The sequence below is a fragment of the Schistocerca nitens genome, chromosome 2, assembly GCF_023898315.1.
Source record: "Schistocerca nitens isolate TAMUIC-IGC-003100 chromosome 2, iqSchNite1.1, whole genome shotgun sequence".
Classification (NCBI taxonomy): domain Eukaryota; kingdom Metazoa; phylum Arthropoda; class Insecta; order Orthoptera; family Acrididae; genus Schistocerca; species Schistocerca nitens.
The window spans coordinates 910,181,437-910,195,408 of NC_064615.1; the positions used below are offsets into that span (position 1 = coordinate 910,181,437).

At 38.5% G+C, this 13,972-nt stretch overlaps 1 protein-coding gene across 2 annotated transcripts in view; it reads right to left on the reverse strand.

The window, feature by feature from the left end:
- Positions 1 to 3,130: 3,130 nt before the first annotated feature.
- The window catches only part of LOC126234703 (dehydrogenase/reductase SDR family member 11-like), a 66,087-nt gene continuing 55,245 nt past the window's right edge, over positions 3,131 to 13,972 (reverse strand). For both annotated transcript variants that reach the window (XM_049943445.1, XM_049943447.1), the window contains 2 exons: positions 4,640 to 4,789; positions 3,131 to 4,389 (listed from right to left, as the gene is read on the reverse strand). In XM_049943445.1, the coding sequence (XP_049799402.1) occupies positions 4,333 to 4,389; positions 4,640 to 4,789 (207 nt within the window). In that variant the 3' untranslated portion in view covers positions 3,131 to 4,332. The remainder of the gene's footprint in view (positions 4,390 to 4,639; positions 4,790 to 13,972) is intronic.

A 13,972-nucleotide genomic window follows, 5' to 3' on the forward strand; every position in this document is an offset into this window, starting at 1 on the left:
CCCTATTACTGCATGCATAAACAGATGAGTCAACATTTTGAACATAATAATATACACACCTCCTCACAGTATGGTTTCAGATCTAGCCTTTCTACAGTCAAAGCCGTTGAGAATATGATAGCAAAAACATACAATTGTTTTGAAAATAAAGATATTATCTGTGCAACATTGTTGGACCTCAGGAAAACTTTTGATATGGTCTCCCACAATATTCTAAAAAAAAACTCTACCGCGATGGAGTGAGAGAGAATGCTCTATGTATAATGCACTCACACTAGAAAAACCGTTAGTTAAGGTAAATAATCAAGTGTCAGAATGTCTCCCAGTTGTAAAGGGTGTACCTCAAGGCTCTGTTCTTGGACCTATCCTTTTCATTATTTATATAAATGATTTACCTGCAGTTGTATCATGTGATGCACATGTGTTACCAATCTTGAAAATGTGCAACACAGCATGGCAGTGGCAATGGAGAGGTGCACTACTTGGTTTGAGGCAAATGTACTGCAGAAGAATGATAGTAAAACTGAAGCTATTGTATTCAACCTTAATGCTCCCAGTCATTGTAACAAAACAGTAAAATTATTAGGATTTAATATAGATCATAAGCTCAGCTGGGGTATTCACACGGGGAACATATGTGGCAAATTGGCAAGTGCCATATATCTACTGTGCAAGCTGAGGAGCAGTGTCAGTAAAGAACTTGTGTGGTATGCATATTTTGCATTCTTCCATTCGCACCTGAGCTACGGAACACTATTATGGGACAATTACGTAGGCTCAAAATTAGTGTTTCAATGGCAAAAGAAAGCCATAAGGTGCATAGTAGAACTTAGCCCATACGAATAATGTCGAGATTATTTTAAGAAACTAAATATAATGACAGTGCCTGTCCTGTACATTTACAACTGTCTTGTCTTCGTTAAAGAGAATCTGAGTAAATTTGACTTAAGGAGAACAGTTCATGACCATAACATAAGAAGTGGACATACAATTAATATGTGATATGCTAGGCTTGCAAAGACACATAACAGCTATAAACATCTTGGTCCTGTCTACTTCAACAAATTACCCGAAAATGCCTACACAGTGTCAGTAAATATATTTAAAACTAGTCTATCGAGGTGGATCAAAAGTAAAGTAATTTACACTGCTCAAGAGTTCCTTGAGTATGTGACAAATGACCCACTTTCCTTATGAGAATGAACTATAAATTAACTGCAAACTATACATACACCACACTGTGCAACTATTTTATTACTGTTTCATGTACTTATCGTTAATTATCTGTTTGATTATTTATTTCTCATTCACTGAACTATGTAGTTCATTCATCCTGTAATTGATCTATTAGGAAACTTCTTGTTGGTATTTACATATGCACAAAAATATATTGCATCCAACCTGGATTATTATATTGTAGTTAATAACATTTGTCTTGTCGAAGTTTATATTGTTATTATTATTATTATTATGTAAACACTGACGACACCAATCGCATGTAAATATGCTCAACGGTGGAATAAAACATTTGTATTTGTATTACAAACAAGCAGCCCGCCTGAATTTATGTGTATCCTAGATATCCAATGTTCACATTGCCGACAGAAATATTTTCGGATGGAGTAACTGGCGAAATAGAATGTTCGGTATTTGTACAGACTGACGTTTGATAACGTTTCTTGCAAAAGAGACAAAGCCATTTTCCTTTCTTTCTCTAGTCTTTTGCTGTACAGCCCTCGTCAAGGAAAAGAAAACACCTATTAATGGATTTCAAAATTTTGAGGCGGTCCTGAACAAGCTTGACTGCCTCCCAGTGACCATGCTGCTTGGAAAATACACAGTAGGTTCCTACCTCCAAAACTGACTTACATATTGTATCTCCTGACTTAGAGTGAGCACTGGGGCTTGCGTATCATGTGAAGTACCCTGGGAGTTTCCCTTCGAATGCTTTGTACCATCAGCCCTCCATTCACCTCATCTGACAAGAAATTCATTAGTTTCAGAATGTTTTCTTCAGACAATAGTATGCTTTTGATATGGATTGTCCAGCGCGAACATTTATTCTCTGGAAGGCACGAAGTGTTTTAAGGACTAGCTCTCGACCATAAGATTCTACGCTCTCCCCTGGCGCCTATAGAGTTCGGATGCACCAGTTACATTCAATAAATGATAAGTTCAGAGCTTTCGGGGAATCGGATGTTACCGGATGTTTCATGCATGTTGGCTTCCAGGTAATCAAGATGTACCTGAATAATTCTGGCCTTGCACCATAAAGTGTGAACAAAATTTCTTTAGTGCACTTGTACTCAGCTATAGTTCACAAATTACTTCTATCAAACTCTTGGGTTCCTCCTCAAGAGAGCCTCGAAGAAACACCTGATTATTGTCAACTGTCAAGTTTGAGTCTGCCTCAATGGAAGATTCAGACAGTTCCCAGAAGCGAGCCCAATGCTGAAGTTCTGGAGAATGACTCTAGTTAATCTGTGGTAGTCAAACACTGTTCAACGACTGTGCAGAAACCCCCAACATCGCCCTGACAGCCGTGACATCTGAAATTACCCTTAGGATATCTCGTTTTTCCGAGTTTGTGTAATCTTCTTACGCTGTCTCCTGCAGACAATTGCTAACATGTTCCACCTCATTGACAAAGGGGTAACATCGGAATGCTGTGTTCCTCATCACATTTTAGCTTGGAGAGACAATCTGCTGTTTCAGTATTCATGGCCATGATCTGTGACAGTACTCTGCAGGCTTCTGTATTGACCTTCTCACTAGAGATAAGCTATGCATGTCACAAATCAATTATCTCCTATGTTCTACTCAACTATTACTTCAGCTACTAGTATGTGGGCAGTAATGTAGTATGTTTCAGTAATCAATAAAGGCAAACAGAATGCCACAATATGTGAATGACTTAGCTGGAGGAAAGCACTGCACATTACGTGAGAAGAGATGCTGCTGTGTAGTAAACCGCGTAGTCACTTGGAACTGGTGCACGCTCGCTCAGTATATCTTCGACATCCCTGTGATTCTGAAAATTCTCTCTTTGTTGTGGCTTTCCTATGTTTCACCACCAGAAAATGTTCAGGAACAGTTAGCAAATTTAAACATCAGATACATGTACCTTTATTTGCACAAAGCATCTGTATCACAGAGATTACATAACATGTAATTGACAATTCACAGACATAAGGCAATGTGTAAGCATCAGTTCAATGATTCTCCATATGGGGAAAGAGGACGTACAGTTTAACATGGAATCTGAATCATGTGCAGTTTCTAGTAACTCCTCTCATCACTGGGAGGTGAAGGATTGGTTAAAATGAAGACTGAAAAGTCTGTAGTCTGGCCAAGATTCAATATCGCAACCTCTTCGTTTCCATGTACATGCTTTACTGCTTGTACACCAGGACCAGTAAATATATACATAATTCATTTACAGGTTTTGATGAGTAAGTTTGCAAGTATCAAAATATGTGACATAAATGGCCATATCTTTTGATTGCATTGCTTTAGGCTTAAATTATTTGCACCCCCAAGGTACCTTAGACCTTATTATTTGACAGATTTCAATTTCATACCTCTATCCATTCTTGCCAAAAAGAGGTCTTCTGAGTGTATTGACTTTGAAGCTGAAATTTTTTACACTGCCAAGGCCCATATAACTCAGTATTTCACATAAATTTCAACTTGATACCTCTACCCATTTCAGGGGAAAAGGGGTCTGAAAAGACGGGTAGACAGAGGGAGACAGAGAACAAATGGTAAAAAATGTGATACAAACACAATTTTCAGATTTTTTCCTTTACTTTTACCATGAAACCTTGCTTCTTGCCAAATCTTCTGATTCTAGGTCAACAGGAAGTACCCTATAGGTTTTGATGAGTGTCTTTGTGAGTATAAAAATATGTGACATACATGGCCACATCTTTTGATTGCATTGACTTAGAAGCTAAAATTTTTGACACCATCAAGGGATCATATACCTTAGAATGTAACACAAATTCCAACTTCATTCCTCTACCCATTCAAAATGGAATCTTAACAATTGGACTGACAGACAAACAGACAGAAGGACAAGAAAGTGATCCTATAAGTGTTCCATTTTTGTTGAATAAGGTATGGAACCCAAAAAGAGAACAACAGTATACACAGTGTGAAATACTATTTGTAAAATTGTATCTTCACTTTATCAATGAATTCAACTAAAGTGGAGAGACATTATGAGCAGAATTTCATATTAATTTTTTACATTCAGTTGTATATTTCCAGTTTTGTGGCTTCTTGTTGGTTATCAGTTCTATGAATGATCCTAAGTTTTGTTTTAATTCTTCACTGTGACTCAATTATTCTTCCCTGTCCAACATGCTGTATTACCAACATAGGAACCTAGAAAATAAGAATATAAAATATAGAACAAAATAGATAACTAATCAGTGACAGCACAGTAAAAATGTTTCAAATTGAAAAAATAACTATTAAAACTGTTTCTGAAACAAAAAAGGGCAGGCAATAACAATATACTAAATAGTACAATACATTAGCCCTTTCTATAAATGTTTGAATTATACACTCCTTGACTTCTTCCAAATTACTGTTTACTTAAGTAAGAGATGCTGGATCATGAAAGATACCTTACCTCCAAAATAGCAGGCTGTGAGAGTACATACACAACAGCATCTGCAATATGTTCTGGTTGAAGATAGGAAAGTTTGGAATAAATCCTTTTCTTGTCAAGTATCTTGAGGTTATCCATTATCTCAGTTTTCACTAATCCAGGACATATTGACTGAAATAATGACAAATTAATTGCTCTCATAGAATTAATAATCAGTTTACTAAGGCAGCAAAGGTCTTATAAAAACAGTTATTATTTGAATGTATCTAACGAAGAAATAAAAATAAAACCAGAGGTTGCCATTGGTGGGGAGGCTTGCATACCTCAGCAATGCAGATAATTGTACCATAGGTGCAACCACAACAGAGGGGTTCTGTTGAGAGGCCAGACAAGCATAAGGTATCTGAAGTTGTTACAGAGCCAAAACTCTGGATGATTGACTTATCTGGCCTTCTAACATCGACCAAAACGGCCTTGCTGTGCTTGTACTGTGAACAGCTGAAAATGAGGGGAAACTACAGCCGTAATTTTTCCCGAGGGCATGCAGCACTACTGTATAGTTCAAAGATGGTGGCATACTCTTGAATAACATATTCTGGAGGTAAAATAGTCCCCCATTTGGACCTCTTGGTGGAGACTACTTAGGAGGACATCGTCATCAGGAAAAACAAAACTGATGTTCTACAAATCAGAGGGTGGAATGTCAAATCCTTAATTGGGCAGGTAGGCAGAAAATTTAAAAAGAGAATTGGATATGTTAAAGTCAGATTTAGTCAGATTTTGTGAATTTTGGTGGCAGGAGGAATGGGACTTCTGATCAGTTGAATACAGGGTTATAAACACAAAATCAAATAGGGGTAATGCAGGAGTACGTTTAATAATGAGTAAAAAATTAGGAGCATGGATAAACTACTATGAACAGCATAGTGAAAGCATTATTGTAGCCAAGATAGACAAGAAGCCCACACCCACCACAGTAGTACAAGTTTATATGCCCACTATCTCTGCAGATGAGGAGGAGATTAGTAAATGTATGATGAGGTAAAAGAATTTATTCAGATAGTTAAGGGAGCCAAAAATTTAATAGTCGTGAGGGCTGGAATTCATTAGTAGGAAAAGGAAGAGAAGGAAAACTAGTAGGTGAATATGGACTGGGGGAAAGGAATGAAAGAGGAAGCTGCCTGGTACAATTTTGCACAGAGCATAATTTAATCACAGCTAATACTTGGTTTAAGAATCATGAGAGAAGGTTGTATATGTGGAAGAGACTTGGAGACACTGGAAGGTTTCAGATTGATTATATAATGGCTAGACAGAGATTTAGGAACGAGATTTTAAATTGTAAGGCATTTCTAGGGGCAGATGTGGACTCTGACCACAAGTTATTTGTTATGAACTGCAGATAAAAAATCAGGAGATGGGGTGTGGATAAACTGAAACAACCAGAGGTTGTAGAGCATTTCAGAGGAAGTATTAGGGAACAATTGCCAAGAACAGAGAAAAGGAATACAATAGAAGAATGAGTAGCTTTGAGAGATGAAATTGTAAAGGCAGCAGAGGATGAAGTCAGAAAAAATCCGAGGGTTAGTAGAAACAGTTGGGTAACACAAGAGGTATGGAATTTAATTGATGAAAGGAGAAAATATAAAAAGGTAATAAATAAATTGGGTGAAAGGAATACAAATGTCTAAAAAATGAGATTGACAGGAAGTGCAAAATGGCTAAGCAAGGATGGCTAAAGGACTAATGTAAGGATGTAGAAGCATATATCACTAGGGTTGAGATAGACACTGGCTACAGAAAAATTAAAGAGACCTTTAGAGAAAAGACAACCACCTGTATGAATATCAAGAGCTCAGATGGAAAACTAGTCCTAAGCAAAGAAGGGAAAGCAAAAAGTTGGAGGGAGTATATAGAGGGTCTATACAAGGGAGATGCACTTAGGGCTGTATTATAGAAATGGAAGAGGATGTAGAGGAAAACTAGGAGATATGATACTGAATGAAGAATTTGACAAAACACTGAAAGACTTAAGTTGAAACAAGGCCCCGAGAGTAGACAATATTCCATTAGAGCTACTGATAGCCTTGGGAGAGCCAGCTACGACAAAACTCTTCCATCAGGTGAGAAAGATGTATGAGACAGGTAAAATACCCTCAGACTTCAAGAAGAATATAATAACCACAATTCCAAAGAAAGCAAGTGCTGACAGGAGTGTAAATTACTGAACTATCAGTTTAATACGTCACGGCTGCAAAATGCTAACACGAATCCTTTACAGAAGAATGGAAAAACTCATAGAAGCCAACCTCAGGGATGATCAGTTTGGATTTCAGAGAAATGTAGGAACACGCAAGGCAAGTTATTGAAAGGCAAACCTATGTTTATAGCATTTGTAGACTCACATAAGGCTTGTGACATTGTTGACTGGAATATTCTTTTTCAAATTCTAAAGATGGCAGTGGTGAAATACAGGGAGCAAAAGGATATTTACAATTTGTACAGAAACCAGATGACAAGTTATAAGAGTTGAGGGGCACAAAAGAGGAGCAATGATGGGGAAGGAAGTGAGACAGGGTTGTAGCCTATCCCCAATGTTATTCCATCTGTATACTGAGCAAGCAGTAAAGGAAACAAAAGAAAAATTTGGAGTAGGAATTGAAGTCCAGGGAGAAGAAATAAAATTTTGAGGTTTTCCGATGACATTGCAAATTCGTCAGAGACAGCAAAGGACTTGGAAAAGCAGTTGAACAGAATGGACAATAACTTGAAAGAAGGATATAAGATGAATATCAACAATAGCAAAACAAGGATAATGGAATGTAGTCGAAATAAATCTGGTGATGCGGAGTGAATTAGATTAGGAAATGAGACACTTAAAATAGGAAATGAGTTTTGTTATTTGGGGAGCAAAATAACTGATGATGATCAAAGTATGGAGGATATAAAATGTAGATTGGCAATGGAAAGAAAAGTATTTATGAGGAAGAGAAATTTGTTAATGCTGAGGATAGATTTAAGTGTCAGGAAGTCCTTTCTGAAAGTATTTGTATGGAGTGTAGCCATGTATGGAAGTGAAACATAGGTGATAAACAATTTAGACAGGAAGAAAATTGAAGCTTTTGAAATATGGTGCTACAAAAGAATGCTGAAGATTAGATGGATAGACCACATAACTAATGAGTAGGTACTGAATAGAATTGGGAAGAAGAGAAATTTGTGGTACAATCTGACCAAAGGAAGGGATCAGTTGGTAGGACACGCTCTGAGGCATCAAGGGATCACTAATTTAGTACTCGAGGCAGGCGTTTGGGGAAATATCATAGAGGGAGACAAAGAGATGAATACGGCAAGCAGATTCAGAGTGATGTAGGTTGCAGTAGTTACTTGGAGATGAAGAACTTGCACAGGATAGAGTAGCATGGAGAGCTGCAACAAACCAGTGTCTGGACTGAAGACCACAACAACAATAACAACAACATTATAATGGTTGCCCTACTTTTACAACCGCTTCACCCTTTATAAAAACTATATCAATTTATATCCTACTAAATACAAAGTCAGCTTTATACATAATTCACTTCTGTGAATTTGGAAACTGTATTCCCATGCATTTAAAAGGTAACAGTAGATTTTAAACCATTTTCTTTCTGTTCCAGCATATCCACAAATGCCGGAATGAAAAGCCGGCATGCAAAAGCAGAGAAGGCAGTGAAGAAAGGGCAGCCAATGGTGCACGGAATTGTACCGCTCTGCACCAGACATGTCCCCTGCAGCAAGTGAATATATATGCAGCTCCTGCTAGCCTCAGCCACTTAGATCAGTCCAAGTCTGCAGTGTGTTTAGTGCTTCACTATCAGACTGTATTGTTTTCATGTCACCTTTCACTAGCAACATTTGCTATAGTCAAGTTAAGAATTGTTAATTTGCTTTTTGAAAATAAAGCTACTAATGTTATTTGATTGAATTGTTGCATAGCATTCCGAGAACACTGCATCCCGTAAGCACCCTATTAGCAACGTGTGGGCAAGACACCACACTTTCCTGCCATTCTCTTTCCTCTGAAGCACAAATAAGCTAATTTCTAATGATTTCTGTATCTAAATGCATTAAAAACATGTGAAGGAAGCAGAGGCTCCATCCACCTATTTGAACTTCCTGTGTTCCATATTTAGCTGGAAGAAGGCAGAGACCCTGAATAAACTGGTGGAGAAACTCTGCCCATCTGCCTCTGTGACCAGGTCTATTGCAGAAGTACTATGGCCTGATATACTGTAAGAAGTAATGGGAGTAATGTGTCAAATCCAGTCATTCAGCCAATGACAAAATGGCAGTAAGTTATAATTAGTGTAGAGCTACTTCATAATAAACATTTCAGACATGGTCATAGATGGAGAAGACTGTTAAGACTTTTTATTACCAAAAAGTTAAATACAATTTACATCTGTCTTCATGCAGCAAATATACTCAGAATATCAAACTGGCTATTATACACTCATGTATGCTTATTGTTAAGAACCCTCTTGACACTGCCAATACTATTGATATAAATGTACCACATTCCAACATGCCTCCTTACATTTATTTTGCAATCAAATTACATCCAACATTTCTCAAAATGTTACAGATTTACTTGTGCACATGAATTTTGTTAAAGTGTCTGCTACATTGTTTTCTAAATCCACTGTGCAAATGTCAGTAATTCTGTTCCTGTAACATTCATTCTAAAAATGGTAGTGTACTTCAACACATTTCAGCTTTTTGTAAAGTTACCATATTTTGCAATACCAACTGCCCCTGAGTTGTCTTCATATACTTTTAAAGATTCATCAGACTTTGCATCAAAATATCCAGAATCAACTTAATCTCAGTGACAGCTTCTGTCAGTGCTACTTACTCAGCAAAAGTAGAAGATTTTGTAACACTTCCCTGTTTCTTACAATTCCAAAATATTACATTTTCAAAAATCTAATTACATGGCCTGGTGTAGACTTATACTATATAACTCCCCAATTTTCATCTACAAAACAATCTTTGATGAATATTTTCAGTTCTTCCATATGTTAATTTCAGTCCTTTTGGTAGATACAAATATTTGGTTACTCACAAAGCATTGTAACAATTTTGAAATATACTCAAATGGTTTTTTTTGTCAGTAATCTCTGTCTTGCTTATTACCCTATCTCCCACCTTTAAGATCTCAGGTTTTCAAATCTCATCCAGTGCATTCTCCAACAATCAGCCTTTCCTTCTCATCCTATCTGGTAAGTCTCCCCTGACCAGAGTTCTGGGCAACTTTTCTGAACTCTGCTTATTTCCTAAACCTTTCCAGTCATTTTCTTTCATCCCCCATCCTTTCCCTTCACTTCTTCTGCCAGAAGAAGAAGCCACTGGCTAAGAAAGCTTGAACATTTCTCTAACCTTCATATATATTTTCTCCTGCCATTACTTGGTGAATAGATTTTTTATCTATTCAGTTGCATTATATTTTCTGAAAGTTAGACATTTAGAATCCGTACTAATTCAAAATAAAATTTTAGTTGCCACTGCTAACATACAAAATTGCTAATAATCTGGCTTCGAGAACTGAATGCTCCCGTTAGCTGCATGTTAAGTTGCGATGTTTATTATAAACAGGCACCTTTGTTAAAAATGATGATAGTTCTTATTCTCTTTTTTGATATCAAATTAATTGTCTCTTGTCAGTGTACATGCTAACTTGATCTGCAGCCCTGAAGTTCTCCTTTATGGTGGAATCTATGGAACATGATAAATGATTTAAATCAAACTAGCCCACATTATGAATGTCACCAGATTGAACTGCTGTGAACAATACTGTATTGAGGACAAAGGTCACAATCAACTATCATATATTTTTAACACTGATACAATATTATAAAGTATTGGATGGAATGTAAATAGTGAAAGTAGTAAATGTATTCACTTACTGTATAGTTTAGACTTTACTAAATAAACACTGCCTTAAATTTAATAGAAATAAACTTTTCTCTTGTAACTAGTGATACACAGATATTTAACACATATTTTTCTTTTTGAGCTCACATGTTACAAATTTTTAATTAAAAATTCATCTGCAGAATAGGAGTTGTCCAAAAGAAATGAGTTTAGTTTTCCCATGACACCCCTGGCCTCAGCATTCACTAGCCTACACAGCTACATAGCCTTTTTCTCTTCTCTCAATCTCCCTCCTCCCCCCCCCCCCCAGCCTACACAACTACATAGCCTTTTTCTCTTCTCTCCTCTCTCAATCTCCCTCCCCCCCCCCCCCCCCATCACAGCAACCCAATAATTCACCTCCCTATCCTGCCCCCACCATACTCCTGCACACTTCCTCAGGCAGCACTAGCATGTTCCCTCATGTCTACACTGCTACCAGTCTCCCTCTCCACCTCATGCCTCTTACTCGCCCAGCTACCCAGATAGATTTCTGCTCATGTTAGATGCAGTTGCAGTCTGGCCTTAGTGCCTGTTAACAGTGGCTATATGTGTGCCAGTTGTTGTTGTGTGAATGTGTGTGTTTTTTCTACTTCTGAAGAAGGATTTTGTCCAAAAGCTGAAATACAGTATTTCTGTTACCTTTCTTCATTGTGACTCTTTGAGACTCAACATCTCCTCTATGTGGTGAGTTGCAATCTAACCTATCCATGTTGTTGTTAGAAATTAGTTTTATATTACAATATGATTTAATATTATTAAAAATTAATATTATTGGGCAACAGATCAAAGAGTTCTGTGACTATATTCTTTTCTAAGCCACTGACAACTACAGCAATGAGTAATAAATGTTATTTTTTATTTTACTGTTGTATTACAGGATATTAATATTCTTGCCAAGTTTTGATGGATTCTATATGATGAATTCCAGAAGCAAATATGTCTATTGTGAAGGACCAGTTAAAATACATAACTCCTTGGTTAGGTGATGATTTTCAGTGAACATCACATGTTATTCTGACTGCTCACTTTTGTCTAATCAGTACTTTCATTCCACAAAATATTTGATCAGGTGAACATCACCAACTGAGGAAAGTATTTGTAGAATAAAAATCCACTTCAGTTGCTTCTAATTTTCTAAATTTAAGCCACAAGAAGTTTCAAAGCTTGAAGCTTCACCTTCAGGTGCCACAAAATAATTATGAAAACATAAATGTGGGGCAATTGGGCCAGTCAGTCATTGAGGATCACACCCACATCAAACAAATGCATGGAGCACAGGACCAGGAACCATAGCACTCACTTGACATCATATCAAATCTACTGCAGTCCAACAGTTCTGTCATACCAAAAGACCATTTGATATCACAATGAACATAATCCAAGATGCAGTGCACATACAAAACATTTTTGTCTGAAGAATGCACTGACATGCAACCTTCACAGCTTTTCCAACACCTCTGTGCCCTTACAGAGCCCATCACAATGTCCAAACAACTATTGTTCCCAAACTAGCCCATGCACCTGGCCACCACAATCTGCATGGCACCTGGCCACATATGATTTCACAAACACTGATGAGGTAGCCACTTTAAAAGACAGAGTCTTCAACATGATCGCCTGCGTGCCATGCCAATTCAGCCAACCATCATCCACAAGCATTGTGAGCTTGGTATGTACAGCTTTCTTGATGCCTACACCCATGATGGTTGTCTGCCTGATAGCCCCCAGTGCACATGCCTGCAAAAGGCACACCCTTCCCTCCCCCCAATCCTTCCCCACCCCTGCCAATGAAGTGGTGTCTACCAAGACATTTGTGACCATTGTGGTCTCTGCTCTTCTCTGCTCTACTGATACCACAAACATTTCAGTAGCAATGCCACACATTGTTGAGCACTGTGCTCATGGGCTCCAAACATTAGTGGTGACCAGCAGTAGGCACCGCTACTTTCTTTCTATTCCTCACTGCAGCTAATGGCTCAGTTATCACCACCTACTGTACCCACACCTGATCTGTTGACCTAACCCTCAGTCAAAATTTCATATGAAATTTTCACCATTGACAATGGCATGGGACTTACTTGGTGTCGATTTCATTTCCCACTATGTCCTGCTCCTCAACCTGGTGATCTGCCGCATTGTGGATGGCACATCCCACTGTCACATCCCCTGTGAATCCTACACAGCCACCCACTTCACAATCAAATGGCTATCTTACTCTGGTCATTTTGCCAATCTTCTCACAGAATTCCCTCTTGCCACACACATTTACTGCCCCTCCCTAAGAGGTGCACCGTGACACAGTGTACTATATAGCAACAATGCTGGGCCCTCCAGTTTTCCACCATTCTCACTGCCTCCCACTAGACAAGTGATGAGCTGTTTACGCACAGATCAAGGCAGTGACCATCACTGGTATGCTCCACCCCTGTAAATGTCCATTGGCCTCTGGCCTACTCATGGTCCCAAAAAAAGATAGGACATGGTGCTGTTACAGTGACTATCAGTTGATAAGTTTGAAAATGATCCCAAACAGTTACTCCATGCACCACCTTTGAAACTACAGTGACAACCTCTCCAGCACAACAGTCTTCAGCAAGATTGATTGTGCGGAAGCATTCAAGCAAATCCCGGTCACCCTGGAGGATAGATAAAACAGCAATTATCACACCGTTCAGCCTCTATGAGAAATTTTTATGCTGTTTTGGTTCCACAATGCTGCTCAAACTTGGCAGTGCTTTCTAGATAACGTTCACCATTGTGCCCCGCAATGCTATGCTACCCTTGCAGTCTCACGGAGCACTGTCGACACTCCATATATTATTCTTCTGCTTCCGATGGCAGGAGTTGTAATTAACCTGGAGGAGTATGTTTTCGGTAATCCAGAAACTGAACTTCTGGAACACACCACTCGCCAAGAAGGGCTAGGCAATAGCTGACTTTCTGTGCTTCACAGCCTTCAAGGAACTCTATCGGTTCCTCAGCATGGCAAATTTTTCCTACTGTCATGTACAAAATGCTGCAAGTGTACAAGAGCCCCTCACTGCCACTACCAAGCAAAAGAAAATAAGCCTGTGCTTTGGAGTGTCCAATGATGGACAGTTTTGTGTGAATGAAGTGTGACCTGTTTGGTATCACCCTTCTGACCCACCCCCACCCTACCTGCAGTCATCACTGATGCCTGATAGTCTACCTTAGGCGCCATCCTCGAGCAACACATGGGCAAACCTGGCAGTTGGTGGCCATCTTTTCAGTGAAGTTGTCCAAGCTACAGCAAAAATGGGCCATATATGACTGCAAGCTACTCATAGTTTATGAGGTGGTCAAATACTTCTGTCCCTAAGTTGAAGGATGCCCCTTCACAGTCTTCAGTGACCACCACCATCTTATGATAGGATT